A 21,005-nucleotide genomic window follows, 5' to 3' on the forward strand; every position below is an offset into this window, starting at 1 on the left:
ACTCCAACTTTAATGTAATCGAATCACTAACTGTTCATCACTGAGGCTGCTGTGAGAGGAGAAACATGCTTTGAATGTGTTGCACTGAACCAAAATAAGCACTGGGCTCTCTGCACATTCCACATACGGAGTCCATTAAAGCCGAGCACAAAGTCTTCATGCTTCTCAAGTCATATTTCACGGTAACAGAAGGTAGTGTAGAAATGTGCACTTAGAACCTAACACCTTTCACTCAGAGTATTTAAAGTTAATGGGAATTTTGAAAGTCATTCAATCGATAAGGTATAAAATATTAAGTAGGCCTACCTGCTGTATTGCCACCCCACAAAAAGCCCAATCAAAAGACAATCAGATTCGTAAAAGAAGCATTTTATTTCCAAACCATATTGAATTTTTTTCAGAATGGTTTTCATACTGCGATGTAAATCAAGCAACAAAAAGGCTGAACTGTGTGAGTCCAGCTCATGTCAATGTATAACACCTATGTATCTTTCCTAGTCGTGTGATTTCACCGATGTGGCCACAGATGTCTCTCCGTTCTTATTTTTGGCAGTGCAGATGTACTTTCCAAAGTCAATAGTTTCAGCATCATCCACAATTAAAACGCTCTTGGAAATGCGCGTGGTGTGGCCCACACCTCTGTTTATCAGCCTCCAGGAGTCTTGAATGATCACTGGCCTCTGGTCCTGACAAACACACATCAACGTTTACAGCGATTTCAATCACAGGTTAGAATGAACTGAGATGGATGGGAGGTGTTAAAGTGCCGTGTGTCATTTTTTGGAGGATCTACGGACAGAAATGCAGTATAATATACTACATAACTAGGTCTTTAGGGGTGTTTAAAGGCCTTACATAATGAGCTATTTCTATCTACATACAGCTCGGGTCCCCTTGCTTGGAATTCACCATACTTAGTCTACAGAGTGCATTTCGTACGTATGTTATCTCCTTCAGCAAAGAAGCGAAACGTGATGACATGTTCTGTGTCAGCTGCCGTAGTAGCGGTTGGGGAGGGGTGGAGGGGAGTGAGCCTTGGTTGCGATTTACAACCTCACCCCTAGATGCCGCTAAATTTCACTGGACCTTTAAAGAACACCCTAGAACGAGCGGTCTCAACGCCGCGAGAGCGGTTCTAAAAACTACAAAAAGTTTGGTTTCGAAACGCTCTCGCGGTTCTTTGATGTCATCCGCCTGTCAGATCTTGCGGCTCTGCATCAAGTCGAAGAAGCCTAATAACATTGAGAACGTTTGCCGCTTCACGGCGCTATGAATCGCAACTTTGGAATCTCATTGGTTGGCGCGTGTCTTGTGACCACCAGAACCAGTGAGAGTCGTCCATTTTGAGTGTGACAAGTAATACTCTTGTTTACATCCAAACGTGACTAAATTAGCTCAAAATATGATTAGTTTTACTTTTTAATCACAAATGTATCGTTTTGTGTCATGAGGCATGTATTAACCCTGGACATTTTAACATCCACATAAAACAGCATCCCTGTTAAAAAAAACAGCTGGTTTGGTATGTTTTGATGCTGGTTTGTGCTGGTTTAAGCTGGTCCTTAGCTGGTTTAAACTGGTCAAACCAGCATCAAAACATACCTTAACCCAGCATATGCTGGTTTTTCAACAGGGATATTATTGTTACTGGCATATTATCATTTGTAATTTGCTTTGGATAAAAGCATTGCTAAATGAAATGTAAAGGTAAATGCTCAACTATGACTGTCTCAATCAACCAGAATCAGAAGCTCAAATGACATTGTTATCATCTTACTTTTTCTTACAATCCTAAGAAAATAAATTGCTACTTGCCTGGCCAGGATACCTCCAGCTGAAGTTTACATTCATCTCTGGTTCACCCAGGACTGTGCATGTAAGGTTAAAGATATCTCCTCCGCTCACTGTATTTGAAGATGCCTTGATGGTCGCAAAAGGGGGGCCACTGGGCACTAAGAAAAACAAGTGAAAACACAAAAGTCAGAGGTGCGACATCATCAGCATCCACTATGATGTCCTTCAAGCACCAAAATGCATTAAGAAGTGCAAGATGAACCCCTCATTTGGGTCTTACCCTCCACATAAAGCAGCTGGTACATGGTGGATATTTGCGGTGTGGATTTAGTGGTGCTGTTTGCTTTGCAGTAATAAGCACCCTTGTGTTCTGGACTTGGGGTCTGAATAATAAAACCCTTGGTAGGATTGTATGAGATTTGCGTCCCATCCACTGGGATTTCTTTGGGAGGAACTTCTCTATGCAGTGACACTCTGATTTTAGGGTTGGTCACCCGACAGGGTACAGTGGTGTGCTTGTCAGGATGCAGGTAGGCGATCTCAAAATGGATGGGGGATGGAACAAACAGCTCATCTTTGTCTAGAGAGAAGAGATCAAGCATTGTATATGTAGGGTTTTTTTGGTGTATTGTAGTGTAGTTTTAGATGCTGTACCTGTAAAGTATATATAGGTTTTCGAGGTGGAGTCTGCATCCCTCTCACATTCTTCTCCATCACACAGCATCACCCAGCAGCTGTACTCCCCTGTGTCAGCAGCAGAGGGCGACGTCAGGATCAATTGACTGAATCTGTCATGCTGCTTGATGCTAAAACACAAGAGTCAAGTCTTAGATGGGGATTATTGTCTGAATAACGTAATGTAGTGAGTGAGGAAGGATACCTGAGGCGGTTATCATTGTAGGTGTCCAGATATGAAGGATACGCCCAACCAATCTTAGTTCCTTTGCATCTCAGTTCCAGTGTTTTCCCAGGGTTTAATGAAAGGGTCTCACCCAGTCGAAGAAAACGTCCTTTATCGAGAACCTGGGTGAGAATAGATTGGCCTTTGCTTACCGACTCCTTTTCCTTCACTTTTGGATTTCGACCCTTCACCCTCTTTCTTCCGGGTCGCGTGCGGTTCTCACCGGCCTCTTTATTGCGTGTGGTCTGCTGGCACAAACCTGCATAAACAGAAGAAAAGGGGGAAAAAACATCAATGATTATCAATACTCAGTGTGCTTGTCTGCTCATATTTGATGTGTTTTGGATTCATTCAAATACAAACTATGGTATGAAAATGAATAGTATGCTCTTCTACACTATAGATTTTACATGAAGAACAGAGATTTTTTAATATTTTTTATTTCTTTGGTGGGATCTGTGACCCTTGACAACGGTGAGAAAGAAAGAGAGAGAGAGAGAGAGAGAGAGAGAGAGAGAGCGAGAGAGAGAGAGGTTCTCTCATCTGGAAAGCAGCTTCATATACTTCAGCTCACAGCTGTACAAACATCATCGCAATGCAGGAAAAATGTCCCCTTTCTCCACACAAAAATGCACGAAATCTGCTCATATAAAATAAATCAACGAGTCGGTTATGTTTAGTGAATTTAAATTAATTTAACCTCATCTAACCAAATTTTATATTTAAACAAATAATTTATCGTGCATCCCTCAGACTAATGGTAAAGTCAACAAATATTAAAACAACACAAATGGAAATATGGGAAATATGTAGTTACAACAAAAATCACAGTTCTGCATTACCGTCCTGCACTATGTTGGCAGTTGGTCAAACACATTTGCTTAAAACTCTCTGGGAAGAAATTCCAAAATTAGCACAAAATATATTTCCAGAAATAATTGCAAGCATTTACAGATAATTCTTTAGATCAAGCCACATAAACTGAGTCAAACAATTGTTATATTCCTTTAAACTCGCCCTGATTTAATTTGTTCTCTTTTTGCTCTGGATTTTTGGCTGTGTTTATAAGCACCAGTGTCTCACCACACATCTCTCAAAGGGATTTATAGTTTGACATTCTGAAGGAAGAATAACTAGGCAGAAGAACAAAGAATGATCCGCTCACCATGTTGGACCTCCAGCCAAAGCAGTGCTAGTGCAAAGAAGATCCAAAGTCTCATGGTGACTGAAGCGTAGCGTCCCAGCAACACTTACAGGGGTGATCTTGGTTCTCAAGAGGTCTGGAGAACAGTGTAGGAACCCTTCCTCCACTGTCTGAAAGAAGGGAATTTTCCCATCTGCTCACTCCCCCTTTAACTTCAGTCTGTACCCCAGTATTCTGGAGTCCTGTAACGCCCTCTAATGGATAAACCCTGCATCACATGTTATAGCAAATATTCCTGCACTTGACCTCAGAAATTCTCTACTGTTGCTAATTATATGGTTGTCTATGCCAATTGCCTTATGCAAAAGATTTGAAACAGATCTCCGAGGTTCCTGTTAGAATTACTTGTTAAAACTCTTATGAAACATTAGAGGAGATTAAATTTGCTCACATCAATTCTTTCATTTTCCTTCACTCAATATTGTACCCCATATTTCACGAACAGATCCATTAGCCACAAAAGCATACTAATGCAAAAGCCTATTTATTTATTTAAGTGTGGAAGACTTGGTTAAAAATGGGAAGAAATCTTTTATTATCTTGCATGAAACCACATTGCAATATAATGACAATGGCATAATCAACATGTCCATTACATAAACAATTAAAATGCATCTGAAACACAATTGATGTACATTATGAATGTTTGCACAGAAAACATGACTGACAGTTACTTTTCAAGCATCTTTAGACAAGAACTTCAGCAAGTAAATAAAGTGAATAAGGGTTATAGTACTACATTTAAAACATGACAAATTATGTCACCTTTGGTTGTTAGACAACAGATTGACCTGTGAGTACTAAACATTGTAGGATCCCTATCAAACATTCAACGCAAGTACAGAAACACAAACAACGTGAAGAGTTACAGAGTGAAAATAAAAACGTGGTGTTATCAGAATACAAGAAAACTCCTGTTATAGGAGCAGCTTAGCATCTCTGGCAATAAGATGTAAAATAAGAATTAATACTAAATCTTAGAAGTAAACACTTAAGATGGTAAAAAAAAGAAGCTACTGTATGTTGTTAATACATACAGTATCAGCAATACATAACTTTTCCACCTTTATTGAATTATGCAAGTTTAATGCACAATTTTGTCCCACAACTACAATTTCTATTAGTTTATTGTATTGTAACAATCTAGGCTAAGTAAACTTTAGGTACTGACTGTGGAATCATAATACTTTTAAGTATTGGCAAATAAAAATGTGTGTTCCCTTTTTACTTCCGAACACATTTAAATGCATATAACTCATACTCAGAGGTATGTCTAAAAGGGGTGTAAATAAAATTTGCTCTAACAATGACCTGATTTCAATTTCAGTTCTAATGCATAATCAATAATTCTGTAAGACTTGGATTTGTTTTAGTGTTGTCAGATCATTGAATAATACATGATACATTTTCACACCCCTGTCTCACTATACGTGATAATCACAGCACATATGAGATCATCCACACTGAGAGATGTTATAAAACATTGTTCATGATGGCAGTGACTGTAAAGGCAGAGCTGTACACAGAGCTCACGTCTGTCAGCTGGTTGGTGAATACTGTGAATAACAGTTTGTTTCTGTCTAACATGGACTGGTCTTCTCTGTGCGAGTCACATACTCCTCAGAGCCTTCGCCTGCTGTCAGCTTCTTTTTCTCTGTCACAGCACCGCAGTTCTGTAGATGCCTCTTGCGTTCAGTGCTATGCCACATCCCGTAACCAAAATAGATGATGAAACCTGTGGATTTGTGTCAAAGTTGAGAATGATTGTCTTCAGTGTGATCTGTATATTTTTGGGGGCAAGTTCACTCAAAAATAACAAATCTGTCATCATTTATTTACCCTCGTGTCATTTAAAGACTCTGTGGAACACAAAAGAAGAAATTTTGAGAAATGTTTCTGTGGTTTTGTGTCAACCATACAATGGAAGTCAATGAGGCCAATTTGGTTACCAATGTTCTTCAAAAGAAAGTCAAACAGCTCTGGAATGAAATAAGAGTGAGTACATTTTCGTTTTGGGGGGAACTATCCGTTTAAATTTCCTCAAATTAACATTTTTTTATAACAAATAAAAAAATTAATAAAAAATTTAAATGTGTGTGTGTGTGTGTGTGTGTGTGTGTGTGTTCATGTTTGTATATCCCAGTGGGGACCTAAACCTGAATGCACACCAACTCAATGGGGACTCGTGTCACCGTGGGGACCAAAATTGAGGTCCCCATGGGCAAAACAGCTTATAAATTGTACAGAACAATATTTTTTAAAAATCTAAAAATGCAAAAAGTTTTCTATGATCTTTAGGTTTAGGGGTAGGGTTAGGGATAGGGGATAGAATATACAGTTTGTACAGTATACAACTCATTACGCCTATGGACTGTCCCCACAGAGATAATAAACCAGACATGTGTGTGTGTGTGCGTGTGTGTGTGCGTGCGTGTGTGTGCGTGTGTGTGTGTGTGTGTGTGTGTGTGTGTGTGTGTGTGTGTGTGTGTGTGTGTGTGTGTGTGTTTACTCGCAGTTAGCACTTACCTATTGCCATCCAGATGGAGAAGCGGATCCATGTGTCCCCGCTGAGCTGAACCATGAGATACACGTTGACAAATATACTCAAGATGGGCAAAAAGGGCAACAGAGGAACCTGGAGCGAAAAATACACTTTGCTTCAAACATCTGCTTTACTGCACTAATGAATTAAGCCAGACTAAAGGAGACAAACACAATCAATAGAGGCTCTTTCGGTCGTATCACTCGGTTTGTCATGGCAGATAAGGAAAACACACGATTGACCCTTCAGAGCACGAGTGCTTTGCAAACAGAGTGGTTTTATACAGGCTATTACCCTAAAACCCAGCGCTGTATTGGGCAAGACAAATCAAACTAAACACTGCCGCCACAGTTGAACATAATGGCACACGTATTAAAGTGCACCATGAACTTTGTTGTAATCACTTTTTCTATAAACATACTGTACGTACCATAAAGGAAACTTTCTTTTTCGTCTGAGGTTGTCTGTAAACCAAAAGGAAGCACAAAAGGAAGATGAACAATGATGCCGCCAGCAACCCGAGGGCCCAGGGCTCCATGGCAACAATGGCGTGTCCATAGTATGTGTTGAGTGTGCTTACAACACACACAGCAAGCGCTGCATAGAAAAGTTGAGCATACATCAGGATGACAAGGGATTTTGAGCTGATTCAAATTTGTCTGCTGACAAAATAAAGGTCCTCACAAAAAGCGATCTGCGTTAATACTAACCTATAATGATAACGGCTACATTGACCGCTGATGAGGTCTGTCCGGTGGGCAGCAGTGGAGGGTTGAGCAGAGAGCGCAGGGTTATTCCTCCATCCTTCAACATGTTGAGGTGGGACTCTGATTCAGTCAGTTCAGATTCACCAACTTCTTCCTTTCCTTCCTTGTTTTTGGACTTCTCAAACACAGTATCCGGCTGATATCTGACATGTAAGGGTACATTTTGCATTTTGTAGAATATAAGTAAAAGTCCATGAACAAAGAAGATGATTAAAATGCAAATATACCCTTGAAATGTAACCATAGTTTTTAAATTTGATAAAGTTTAAATTAGGGCTGTCAAACAATTAATCGCGATTAATCGCATCCAGAAAAAAAGTTTGTGTTTACATAATAATAATATCTGTGTACTGTGCATATTTAGGAAATATTTAAATGTATTAAATATTATATCTATGTATTAATATTATATGTCTGAATAAACATTTATTAATTGTTATATTTTTCTCAAATATATGCATTCATGTGTATGTGTTCATAAATACAAAATTCATATGCACAGTACACCGACATATATTACATACACACAAACTTTTATTCTGGATGCGATTAATCACGATTAATCATTTGACAGCCCTAGTTTAAATAAAATCTTACAAATTTACAGTGTGAAATGACCACTAGATGGCTGAGGTACACACAACCTTCCTAAAGTGCATTCAATAAAACAATCATTCAAAACTTACTGTATATTATTCACCTATATCCTCTGTAATTGCTAACAATCTTCTGATTTTAGAAAATAATAAATAAACCAAAGGAAAAACTGATTATATTAAATTATAAAGAAATGAAGAGCTCATTTGCAAAAAAAGATAACTGCTTTTTTATTTTCAGAAATCGTGTTTTTTATTGTGTTATAATGCTTTTATTGTGTAAGTGAGTCGTTTTCTTTTGAGTTATTACTTAATCAAAATCCAAATGCAGTTTGATTGATATTACTTGGAATGCACAATAAAAAAAACATTTATTTTAAATGATTATTAAAAACTATGATCTGTTTTTGCAAATTAACTCTTCAAATAAAGGAATAAACACAATGTACAACTGCGATAGCCACAAACTATAATAATATTTAAAATTCAACTGTCATTTTAATGTTTAATCGCATATTTCATTTATATATGGTAAATAATATTAGAAACATTAACACTCAATATCAGAAAAAGAAAGCCATGCTTACTAACCTGAGGATAAGAACACATGCAGCTACTAAAGAGTATGCCAGCAAAGTTCCAATAGACATCATGTCCACCAGTGCTTTCAAGTCAAACAGGAAAGCCATGATAGCTGTTAAAAAGAAACAAATGTTGATCATATAAAGAAAAATGTCATTTCAAACATTCATACTTACAACCACAACAATGAAATTAGAAACATTTGAAGGGCGCTTGATGACCAAATGATGCACTGACATGAGCTGTGCAGTATAGATTATGAGTAGTATATTTAATGAGATCAAAGGCTTTGATTTAAACATTTGAGAGTTGATTTTGGATTTTTAGGCACTTTTTCAAATGAATGTATTACACAGTCTGAATAAAGAGCCCTTCAGACAGTGAACTATTTGCTTAAAATTCAAATGACAAGCCAACACAAATCACACATCATAGACTTCAGAAAGAAGCTGTCTGCATGAATTACATGTTTTCCATACAGTGTTCCCAAGAGTATTTCAACACATTTATAATGCATGAATGTGATGCTTTCTATAGGTAACAAATTAAAGCTGAACAGCATCTACAAACATGTTATTAATATCAAATTTAATCTTATCCATTTACATTTTATAAATGTAATTTTTGTATTGAATGCGGTATTCAAATACCTTTTGGGTTACTGTTCTCCAACAGGACATGCACTGCTTATTATTTCATATATTTGTTTACATTTTAAAAGGTTTGATTAATAAACTTTGACTAAAAATGAAAACAAAGCCAGTCTAAAATACAAGTGTAATGTATCAGAGACTGCTGATATAGATCGACCGATTACCATCACATTATAAATAATCTATACATTACTGGATGACTTTAATTTCAGCACATAATTGAATAACATTTGTGTCTTCTAAAGAAATGAGCTCCAGATGTGGCCCATGGCTTCATAGACAGGTGCCCAAACTTCCCTCACAGCACAGAGGCATTGTACACTAATAAACATACACTGCTTCAAATAAGCCTAACATGTGTAATGTAGAGGGGGTTCTTTATCCAATTAACCCTGCATCCTCATTTCTTGGATGTGCTTCCCCTCTGCTTTCTCATTCCTTAGAAGTACTTAGAATCCATAAGCATCCACTGGGCATCCCTGCTAGCATCAAAGTCATCCATATCCAAAGCACCCACTGCACTATACCGAGAATCTCTCCCTGCAGGTGTCAGAATATAAGACATCTGCACCTGACACGTGATTTAAGAAACGTGAGTTGTCCCATCCATTTCCACCAAAATTGTTCTACAGTGTCACGTTTGCATGCAATTTTTCAAAGAGATTCCATAGATTTATAGCACCATCACCACAATGACAGCATGCGTCCATCAATGACGTAATCGAGCAGGCACACCGCACCTCCACCAGGTTGACACAAACACAACAACAGGCCATGTTCTCGGTCTTGGCTTACCCGCGGTAGTGCCCGCTGCCATAGTGGCAGCCACTGGCGACTGACGCTTACTCACTTTGGAAAGGAATCGGAACAGTATGCCATCTCGAGCCATGGCAAATAGAATGCGTGGGAGAGGGAACAATGAACCCAACAGGCTAAAGACAAAAAAGGGTCATGGTTCAAACACCTGCAACTCTGGAAGGAAAAGAACATATTAACCACCACCGGCAAATGTGAAGAGCAAGTATTGGCCACTTTGCTGGCTGACTGTTTGAGTGGTTGTTTAAAGAAATAGTTCACCTAAACTGAATTTGATTGAAATTATTTACATTACATTACGTCACCATTTGCTCACCCTTTTGCTTTTCCCATATTTCTTTTTCTATTCTGTGGAGCTCAAAATGTGTTGTTGTTTTTTTTTGAGGATTTTTACACTGCTACTGATATAAAAAATAAAAGCATGTCAAACAGGTTTTAAAACGCATTTCATTAGCTGGTGCTTGAGGGTGAGCAAATAATGAAACATCAGAAAATTATATTTCTGTATGTTCCCATAGTAAAACGCCTCTCCTGACATTCTCACATTTGCCTGGTGGATCACATTGGCAGTTTGCACACTGATCATGCCGCTCACTCTCACCTGCAACTATACCAGAAGACATTGTGGCAATAAGTGGGGTCATCGTCTTAGGATTGATTTGGGCTAACACTTTGAAAAGCACCCCATCCTGTGCCATAGCATAGATTACACGAGGCATTGGGAAAATGGAGCCCAGCAGACTGCATGTGAAGCAGAAACATCAGCAAAAGCAACTTGTCAATTATTTACATGCTTCAGATCTGATCCCAAACGCTTCTTTTTGTTGTTCCAAAGGGCTACACAAACAATAGTCAACATGAAATCAATAGTGATCCTATTTACTTTGTTTGTACACTTGAATTGAGTTATTGCCCACAAAACATTGGTCTGTCTTCTAATCGTTTAAGAATTTGATTCGATTGTAATATACTGTAGCCTACATAACTCCACCTCTAAAACAACAGTCTACTTGTTCAGGCCCATTTTATAACCCCTCAACTTTAATTTGTTCCATATCATGTTTTGGTTCGAAATATGTCTCAATAAAAATGGTTGAGATCTGAGCACTTAAAAATGAGGCGAATGGGAACAGATGTTGAAATAAATTATCATTATTTTTTCCTGGGAATATTGCACAAGGGGTGACCTGCAATCTTTTTTGTCAGGCTGTATAGTTCTATAAAGAACCTTTAACATACATAGAACCTATGTTGAAAGTAAAAAGGGTTCTACAGATTATAAAAGCATGGTTCTTTTAAGAACCGTAGACCCTAGAAACGTTCTTTGGAAAACCTCTTTTTGTTTTTAATAGTGTATGGTGTCCTGTGATATATTTTGTTGAATTCATAGGCCTAATGCAAATAAAATTCTTGGAGTTAACACAACATAAATTATTTTTAAAGCCAACCAATATTTTTTATTCAAATGAATTAAATCACCAGGAAAAAATATGCGATCCACACAAACACAGACAAAGAGAGCATATATTAAATATATGCTATATACTGTATATACTCTCCTTCAAACAAATCACCAAATTCATTAGAGATGCACAGCAAGCATAAAAATCTGTCCACAAAAACACCAAGAACTTCAGCTAAGAATATCCATCAATTACAACAGAATTACCAACATCCCAAGTATAAAAAGGTATTTATTACCCCAAGGGGATAATGAAGTTGTATTACTACTAAAAAGGTATCATACATTCATTTTACTATTGTTTACTGCCACATTTCCGCATGCTAACTCAATATCTAAATACATTGACCAGCAGAGCAAAGAAGGTTGCTTACCTGGTTGACAGAGCGCAAAGTGATCCAGCTGCCACTACATATTTCGCAGGTCCCCAGCCCACATATTCAAAAGCCACAGGCAGAGGACTCTTCTCATCCAACAGGTAATAAGGCATCATGAGAGTAAGAGCCGCAGAGACACCGAAGTAGGCGAGGAAGCAAACCAGCAGGGAAACAACTATACCAATTGGAATCGCCCTTTGAGGGTTTTTCACCTCCTCGCCTGATCCAAATTAGAAATGATGCAGATCATATGAGATCACTTTTATTAAAGTCTACATGTTTATAGCTTTTGCATTGTAGTTGTGTGGAAAAAAAGAATCAGTTCACTTTCTCAGTAGAGTATCAGTACAATTTTATAAGGGTTTGAAACAACATGTTGAGTAAACGGTGACATACTATTTAGATCAATTATTCTTCTATTCTAGTCTGTTCTAGTCATATGAGTATAGTCCATGAGTATATAGTAGTACTCACGGAAATAATGTTAGAAGTATATACTGTATATCATTTGGTAAGTGTGTTTGAATACCTGTGGTTGCAATGCAGTCAAATCCTACAAAGGCATAAAAGCATGTGGCAGCGCCCGCCAGTGTCCCACTAAAACCATAAGGCAAAAATCCCCCCGCACCATAATCACTGGTCACATTAGCAGTGTATGACAGATTCCTGTAATGAGACAATACAAGTACAAAACATATTATCACATTTTACTTATAAATTCAACAAGCTGAGATCTTTATTCAGATTTAACACAGAAAGATTATGTTTAAGACCTTGTTACAATGGTGACGTTTATGAGAGATTCTTCTGATAGATTCCAATTGAGTGAATCTCCTTTGACGAATCCAGAGACAATAACAAACATCAGCACGACCACGTTTACAGCTGTGAAGATTTTGTTGACCCAAGCTGACTCTTTCACCCCAAAAGAGAGAAGGCCTGTGAAAGAAATACAAAGACACATTGAATTGAATTATGAAAATGACAAACTGCATGATTTTTTAAGACTTACGTACAGTATGTTATCTATACTGTATCTCAGAGATTTGCAGTGAATTTGCCTTTTTATATTTAGCTTTATTGTATGGTTCTGTATGTCATTTTTTTCTTATTTTTATTACTTGGTCAGTGTTCACAGGTTTATGGACCTACAGCATTATTCGACTTTTTAAATGAATACAGCCATACAAATCTATGTAAAAAAAATACTTAACAGAGACACTTACTTTATGCCAATTACATGCAAAATAGACAGCATGGCTAAAATTTGTCATCTACCTCTGATAAATCACAGATTTTTTTGTGTTAAAACAATGTTCTTAAAACATAAATGTCTGAGGCTGAAAATACAATTAATAATTTTTTAGTACATAAGTTAACTTTTTTGTTTATTTTTACCTGATAGGAGTAAGATCAGGCAGACTGCAAAAAAATCAGGGTAGTCAGCAAGTCCAGGCAAACTCATTTTGAAGTATGTTTTGCAGAACTTCTCAATGTGCCCCCCTATGAGCTCATCAAACGTCCCGCTCCAGGCACGAGCCACACTAGAGGTCCCTGTCCCAACATCAATATTAGTTTATACATTTACGCATTTGGCAGATGCTTTTATCCAAAGCGACTTACATTGCATTGTATTACACATTTGTTTCTGAATTTGTGCAATCCCCTGGGATCGAACCCATGACCTTGGCGTTGCTAGCGCCATGCTCTAACCACTGAGCCACACATAGAAAGTATTCAAGAAGTTATTGAACATATTCAATATTGATTACAAATATTTGACAATAAATGATTACCTATTACATATGACAGAATGAGATTCCATCCTGTGATGAAGGCCCAAAGCTCCCCCACAGTCACATAACTGTACAGATAGGCCGAGCCCGTCTTTGGCACACGTGCACCAAACTCGGCATAGCAAAGGCCGGCCATCACAGAGGCCAGAGCAGCGATGAGGAAAGACACCACGATGCTGGGGCCAGAGTTGCCTTTGGCCACCTCCCCAGCGAGCACATAGACCCCGGCCCCCAGTGTGCTTCCGACCCCAAGGGCAATGAGATCAACAGTGGAGAGGCATCGGCACAGCTTGGACTCCTCCAGATTGTCTTGGTCCACCTTCTTCCTCCTCACGAGGGATCGGCCGAATGTGAGGCAGTTACCCAACATTCTTCCTGTAGCACAAACTGTCCAGAGTTTAAAACAAATAAATCAAAAACACATGTTTTTGGTTTGTTTTCTGCTATTAGGAACAAACCAAGTTAAAGTGCATGGTTTCTTTTATTACTGTAACAGGGTTAGACATTAAAGATGGCCCTCCTGTCCTGGGTCATTGTAAAAGAATTTCTGGCAAATGACAAAATTGTTAATTGCTGGTGATGCGTTTCCACTACATCTTGTGTTAATTGCTAAGTATATTTAGTTTTATATAGGATCTATTTTTCTATTGCAACATTGCTATTGCAGTTGCAAATTATGCTGCTTTACGTTTAGGCCTATATATCATGTAGATCATCAAACTGGGTTACAGAGGGGTGATTTTGTCTAAACTAATACCATTTTGTCAAACTATATAAATTACATTATTAAAAAATATGAAATGTATTAAATAATATGTTGGAATGAGCAAAAACAACAAAGATTAACTTTTTTTCTGTATTGTTGAGATTTGATCAGATCCTTTACTATACATAATGTCTGATTAGACTAATTCTCATAAAATTATTCATGCACATACAGTAATTTTATTACACATCTTAATTACAATTGGGTTTTTGCCTCTACTCTAAGCACATGCAAAATGTACCAAAAGAGTTAATAGAATCGGGCACCAAAGGAGCCAGTGCATGCAAATTAGTTTAAAGAACCACTGTATTATTCAATAATACCTTTGGCCTTTGTTTCCACATGTCTACAGTTTAAGCATGTTTAAGCATTGCCTAATAATACTGCAAAAGCCCATAGGCAAAATTACATAATACTCAGATTTCCTTTTGACAGGCGTAGATAGTTGGCACAGCGTTTATTGGACAACACAATTATCTTATGTGGAATTAAGTTTGCAGATTACTTTTACCAGTAACAATAGCGTACAAATTCTTTACAGGAATTTCAAATGTTCTGTAGTCGGTTTATACAAAGCTTATTTAATATACAAATCTGCATTTAAATAAATATGCAAAATACAAAGAAATGTTACTTTGATAATTCATTTCATATTCCTACACTGGTAATTGTGACTCTTTCACACCCACGTTTAACCATAAAATTGCATAAAATGCACTGTCTGTCTCTTTAAAAAAACATATACTGTATGTTCTTGTTGGCAGCGTGCCATTTTGCATGCTCATTCACAGGGGGTAAATAAGGTGGTAAGGCCGTCCTGAAAAGCACAGACGTTGTCCCCATAAATGACTTCATTGCACAGCTATACACAAATGGATATTTTATCAAAAAAAACTTTTAGTGCAGTTTACTAAAGAGCTCGGCATTAGCAATATCATGCATATACTGTACTTACAACCTGTTAAAAGTCATAGAAGCTGAGAAGGTTAGCACGCGTCAGGCCATTTTCATTCTTACTCTAGTGAATGAAGGATACAGTCTCACCACAAGAGCTGCAGTTTTATACGGTGCAACTGTAATAGTCATAAATCATGTTTTCTATATTAATCTGCTTTTTGGACTGCAAGGTATCTTTAGTTTAAGTAATATTAGCTATTATTTTCATAAACACGGACAATAAAACTTACCAGCTGATGTGAGGCCGGCAGCAGATGAATCACTGTTGTGAAAGTAATGCCTTTAAGTTTTCAGTTTTCACCCAAACACACGTATACACGCCCCCCACACGCAAACACACCCCTCTCAGAGATCTCCACTGATTTCTTTAAAAAGCTCACAGAGATCACAGTCTCAAGTTTGCCCTTACTTTCATGCAGCTCAAATGACATGTCAGCCCCCGACTGTACTACTTTTACTCTGCACTCCGCCCTGGTTTGTCTTAACTCGTCCTGCTCTGGTGAGGACAGCTGGGGCAGCTGTGCAACCTCCCAGTGAGGAAGAGAGGGGAGGTACACTGTCACAAAATGCCTTCAAAAACCTGTTCCACCAGGTCACTGGGTTTATAAAAAAAACTGCGCTTGTGTGTTAATAGACAAGAAGAACCATTTTGGTGAATGTTTTTCTGCTTTTAAAAACATGCACATGGCCGAGTAAGTCCCAGCTGCCAGTGCACTTACTGATCACTGATAAATGGTTGAGCAACTGACATTGACAAACATTGAGACAGGTCTGTTTGCCCAGTGTAGTGCAGAAGAGACCCTAAAAGCATGAAAACTGATTGGACAGAGAAGTCAGGGTCTTAATGGATTATCATTTGCCTTATATATAAGCCCATTCGCACAGATACAAGGTCAATATGACCCTGTTATATTTGAATCACAGTCACATTTGTATGTATAGTTTAAGTCTGGCTGAAATGTTCTTTTCATCATTACTATCCATTCTGTGCCCTTTATCTATCTCGAACACTGCGGCAAAAGCAAATGCCACCCATAATGGATGGGCAAAGAAGAACCACCACTGCAAGCATTCATACACTATCCGGGGCAACAGAAGAACAGACTGCTTTACAGATATTCTGAGAATGTTGGTCATTGCATTCGCCTATGCTGGCACACGTTCAAGTAAAGACAGATCTGGCAGAAATCAAAAGAAACGAGAGATCAAAAGTCGGGCACAACTGTTAACATTCTTTCTAAAAGGGCTTTCATCATGTGACGTGCATGTGTGAAAGGACGAGAAACACTGTTATGTAAACTGTGGCATGTCACCTTAGTAGATTTAAAATTGCATTAAAAAAATGCACAGTAGGTACATTTAAATAAACAGGCAAACAGCTCTCACTCTTGGTTCGAAACTCAGACTTGTGTTTTGGCATAAAATCAAGTCCAAAGAGCAGCTTTAAGCATCTGCCAATGTAGTCCCACACAGCAGCGAGAATGCAGGAGGATGAAAAGAAAAGTGGGGAGAAACTATTCACTTTTGAACTTCACTTTCAAAGTTTCATTTGTGTATTTTTGTAGAAAAGGTAGACACAAATTGTACACCAGATTTGAAAAAGCAAAACTATTTAAGTTCCAGTGTTAAAGTGACTAATATGCCAATGCTCAAAGTGAGCTGTCACTTGAAATGTTTCGATTCAATGTCAGTTATTCATGGTATACCCCAGATGGTAACACTTTGCAACAGGGTTGTATTTTGTTAGCATTTGTAAATGCATTAGCTGACATCAACTAAAAATGAGCAAAATAGTTTTTCAGCATGTATTAATCTTTGTTTGTTAATGTCAATACAATTGTTCATTCATGGTGCATTAACTAATGTTATCAGGTTTATAAAGTTTGGTTTATTTTTTTATTAATAAATGCAGAAATTAACATGAACTAAGATTTATATGTTTGAACTATGTTTATTGTTAGTTTCTATAATGTATTATTGATGTTAACAAATACAACCTTGTTTCCGGATCTACTTTGCAAATAAGCTCCAAATGCAATGAGAATTTTTACTCCAACTTTACTCCAGTTTCATGCAGTGTCATTATACAAACATACTGCCTGCTCTTCTTCTTTATCTGTAAAAACAAAGAACTTTTATGCAATGAATGTCACTTGATGCTTACTTTTGTTTTGATGACGCACCATTTGTTGACAATAAGACATGTTTCTGTCTTATAATAAATGACTAAAATAAGAATCTTGAATGCATATATAATAATTTACCACACTGAAATATAGGCCTACAGCTGTCTAGAAGATGATAGGTCTAGACTTGAATGATTCTTTGCTAACTGTCAAAATTGAATATCTTGACACATCTCATTCATTAAAGGGGTCATATGACATGGCTAAAACGAATATTATCGTTTGTTTTAGATGTAATGCAATGTGTGTACATGATTTAAGGTTCAAAAACGCCACAATTGTCCACATACCGTACATGTTTGTATCTCCTCTTTGTCCCGCCTCTCTGAAACGAGCAGATTTTTTACAAAGGTCATGGCTCTGAAAAGCGAGATGTGCTATGATTGGCCAGTTAAGTGCGTAGTGATTGGTCGAATACTTCAAGCGTGTGACGGAAATGTAACGCCTCTTACCATATTTAGAACATCAGGTTCCAAAGCAATTGTACTGACAGGTACGCCCACCTTACTTGCGTATACATTTGGGTGGTCTTAGTCAAATCATACCACGAACTGACGTAGATTTGTGGGGGTGTGGTTACACGAGGCGTTTCAGGCAGGTCTGGGTGAGCATTCGCTTTTAGATAGAATGCATCTTTTGTTCCGACACTTTAATTTTTGCAATTTTACGTGTCTAATACACGCATGAGCAACTTATAACACACCAAAGACACAGAAAAACACGTATTCGCACCATATGACACCTTTAAATTAAGCATCATCATTGAAAATGGGTTTTAGACATCACTGATTTTACAAGAGAGATGGACATTGAAGCATTCAGTACTGATATAATTTAACAAACATTACTTTTTTATAATAAGAAAGAAATCTTGTCTAATAACACAAAGGCAAAAGAGAGTGAATACTGCCCCAGGACCCACTTCAAGAACATAAGCTGGCTAACAAAACAAAGCTTCTTTATATTGAATACCAATGTGAAGTCTAAAATGATGAGCATATTGCAAGGTCTGTGTAATGCTGACTTTACTGTAAATCTGATTAGTTTGCCAAATCTTTATTTTAGCGATTCTGTGAGAAATTGCCGCTAGGTTTTTTTTTCTTCAATTTTCTGTGTCAACCACAGCACACACACGCACGCACACGCACGCACGCACGCACGCACACACACACTGTTTAAAACCATATCTTAAAAAATTATACAAATTCAAACACATATAATAATTCAATTATATATTCAAATCAATATTAAAAACTGGGATGTTAATAAGACCACAATCCAACTGTATTTGCTTCAGGTATCTGAATAAAGCACTTTAGGTTGCTCTTATAAGGCTAAATTCAGATCCACCTAAAATCACCTGACATAGAGGTTTTTAAGAGGTAATGAGAGACATGATTTGCTGAAGCACAGAGTTTTTAGGCTAAAAACAGTATGAGATGTAGGTCTAATATTCTGCAAGATAGTAGTCACATTATAGCACATTACATTTTAAGTTTATGGTATGAAAACATAACTCTGAAATGCATTTCTAATGCAAACTGGTTTCTCTATTTTTTATTTGAAAATGTATTAATAAATGCTGATATTAACATGATTAAATGGTGTAGAAGTTTTGTTCATTGTTAGTTCATGTTAGCTAATGCATTAACTGAGGTTAACACCTTATTGTAAAGTTTTACCTTTTTCTCTTTTGACATTAATGTTGTTTGTACTGAACAAAGCTGTAATAGCAACTCGGTGGAAAGTCTCACTGATGATTAACAGACTCAAAGATTCACACGACGTCATAGTAGTGTCAATATGTGCTTTGTAGAGGAGCAAGAAAGGTTGAATGGAGACAGGCAAAATGACAGCTGCTTATCAACTGTGAACACAGAACAAGACTCCTCAGAAATAAATTCATAACCAAAATAAATGTTACTGAGAAGATTAATTATGGGATAAATTAAGCTGAGATAAAAGGGCCACTCCCACGTTTGTCACACCGCCTATATATTACAAATGAACCATCGCTTTATTGCTGTCCACATAGCATCAACACCTGTACCTATTTCAAAGCATTATTAAATTAATAATGTCAGCCATGTTTGAACGAATCTTACTTAGAGACATACATTATAACACTTAGGAATGATTCATACTTCAATTCATACCTTCTTAATCACCCTAATATATTCCTGGCGTAAACTATATAGAGGGTATGCATTGACGTCACTTTCCCACGTGAACACGCCGGGACACGCTCCCTTGAGTGGTAAAACTAAGGCAAAATGGCTGCATTCAATAGGAGGTGTCGGTACACGATCCGGGATGCATTGCATGCACATCTGTCCGCGCATGCGCATAATGACGTAGTAGAAATCGCGCATGCGCAAATGATAATTCTGTTTTGCTACGATTTACGACACTGCACGATCTGTTCCACGCTTGCGCACCTTTGTACCGCGACTTTCACTACTGTCCACCTCTGGTGGACAGTATGTCACTTCTGTGTGCACACTATGCGTTTTTTCAAGTCATTTTCATTGTCAGTTTGAAATACTCTAACGTTTCCCCAGACTTGTTTGTAGTTCTTTCTTATGTAAGTGCAGATAGTCTAGGCAGAAATGCATATTATGTTCCTTATTGTCTTCTCTAAACATGATTGAAGGGATTATTTTCCTCATTTAGATTATATAGATAGATATATTAGCCTATATAGACCCATACTAATACAACATTACTCAATTTAAAGGGTAACACTTTAGAATAATGGTCCGTTGTTAACAAGTAACTATGCAGAAAGTAATAGGCAGTACTACATGAAATATATCTCTACGGATAGGCTATATATGTAGAATATATCCATTCATGTTTTGGTATTTGGCTTTTGGTATTTGTATTTATTCATAAATTAGTTTCCACAAACAACCTATTTTTTCACTTTATGTACGTTAATGTTTGAGATTAGTAATTAATTGTTTTTTCTTTATTAATTGGTCATAGTTCGCAAGTAGTTGTCAATGATGGCATTTTTCTTTAGTAATTATCAAATACCAAATAAGGAACTACCTTTGTCCTAAATTAGCTATTACTTACTGCTTAGTTAATCTTGCTTCTACTGTATATTAGTTAATAGTATTAAGGTAAGTGTTAATGTAGTACTGCCTATTACTTTCTGCATAGTTACTTGTTAACAACGGACCATTATTCTAAAGTGTTACCATTTAAAGTTAACTAATATTAGCAGCTTTTAATAAAAAAAAACGACACAAACCGTCTTTGACAATACGACCTCAGATCGAAACACGGCAAGTTAAGTAGGCCTAATGCCATACAGCAATGAATCGCAAAGGGGAGTATGGAGGAAACTGAAGGTTTGCAGTGACAGAAAGACTGAGACTTTATTCCACAGGTTACCAAAATCGTGTATGTTCATGTAACAACTCCTTTATTATTTTGGATTGGCAACCACGTAAACACGTCCTAATGCATAGCGTAAGCTACATTTAAAAACATCAAAATAGACCCGTTGTGAACTGTTAAATGAAAAACACAATGTAGCCTACAAAAATATGCCGCCAGTTGTGCCGCCTGGCCGTCAAGTGTTTTTCATCGCATGCT

The 21,005-nt window shown here is 37.4% G+C and overlaps 2 protein-coding genes across 4 annotated transcripts; both read right to left on the minus strand.

The window, feature by feature from the left end:
* Window positions 1-338: 338 nt before the first annotated feature.
* Window positions 339-4,030, minus strand: pdgfrl (platelet-derived growth factor receptor-like). The gene is made up of 6 exons (XM_057349579.1): window positions 3,861-4,030; window positions 2,675-2,954; window positions 2,449-2,600; window positions 2,075-2,374; window positions 1,816-1,952; window positions 339-686 (listed from the first exon to the last, which is right to left on the minus strand). Exons 1-6 carry the CDS (start codon window positions 3,913-3,915, stop codon window positions 495-497), a joined length of 1,116 nt encoding a protein of 371 aa, XP_057205562.1. The 5' UTR covers window positions 3,916-4,030; the 3' UTR covers window positions 339-494.
* Window positions 4,031-4,382: 352 nt separating this feature from the next.
* On the minus strand, window positions 4,383-15,721 carry slc7a2 (solute carrier family 7 member 2). Of its 3 annotated transcripts, none has more exons than XM_057349577.1 (12): window positions 15,444-15,721; window positions 13,491-13,865; window positions 13,093-13,248; window positions 12,468-12,633; window positions 12,224-12,360; window positions 11,692-11,914; window positions 10,457-10,596; window positions 8,396-8,498; window positions 7,152-7,351; window positions 6,872-7,038; window positions 6,426-6,534; window positions 4,383-5,634 (listed from the first exon to the last, which is right to left on the minus strand). In XM_057349577.1, the coding sequence occupies exons 2-12, from the start codon at window positions 13,858-13,860 to the stop codon at window positions 5,480-5,482; spliced, it is 1,926 nt and encodes a 641-aa protein (XP_057205560.1). In that variant the 5' UTR covers window positions 13,861-13,865; window positions 15,444-15,721; the 3' UTR covers window positions 4,383-5,479. The 3 variants fall into 3 exon arrangements, with proteins under 3 accessions (XP_057205560.1, XP_057205559.1, XP_057205561.1); XM_057349576.1 differs by having other exon boundaries at window positions 13,491-13,877; window positions 15,444-15,720; XM_057349578.1 differs by lacking the exon at window positions 10,457-10,596 and adding an exon at window positions 9,835-9,971 and having other exon boundaries at window positions 13,491-13,877; window positions 15,444-15,719.
* Window positions 15,722-21,005: the final 5,284 nt, after the last annotated feature.

This window comes from Triplophysa rosa, linkage group LG13 (genome assembly GCF_024868665.1).
Source record: "Triplophysa rosa linkage group LG13, Trosa_1v2, whole genome shotgun sequence".
NCBI lineage: Eukaryota > Metazoa > Chordata > Actinopteri > Cypriniformes > Nemacheilidae > Triplophysa > Triplophysa rosa.

Excerpts from the sequence above, each read along its gene's own strand:
- pdgfrl (XM_057349579.1), bottom strand. The coding sequence starts at position 3,915 with ATGAGACTTTGGATCTTCTTTGCACTAGCACTGCTTTGGCTGGAGGTC. Across the intron at positions 2,375-2,448 it reads AACCTATATATACTTTACAG|ACAAAGATGAGCTGTTTGTT; the intron begins GTACAGCATCTA and ends TCTTCTCTCTAG. Across the intron at positions 1,953-2,074 it reads CCAGCTGCTTTATGTGGAGG|TGCCCAGTGGCCCCCCTTTT; the intron begins GTAAGACCCAAA and ends TGTTTTTCTTAG.
- slc7a2 (XM_057349577.1), bottom strand. The coding sequence starts at position 13,860 with ATGTTGGGTAACTGCCTCACATTCGGCCGATCCCTCGTGAGGAGGAAG. Across the intron at positions 8,499-10,456 it reads GTCTTCTGGTATAGTTGCAG|CTATCATGGCTTTCCTGTTT; the intron begins GTGAGAGTGAGC and ends TCTTTTTAACAG. Across the intron at positions 7,352-8,395 it reads GCATGTGTTCTTATCCTCAG|ATATCAGCCGGATACTGTGT; the intron begins GTTAGTAAGCAT and ends CTTACATGTCAG.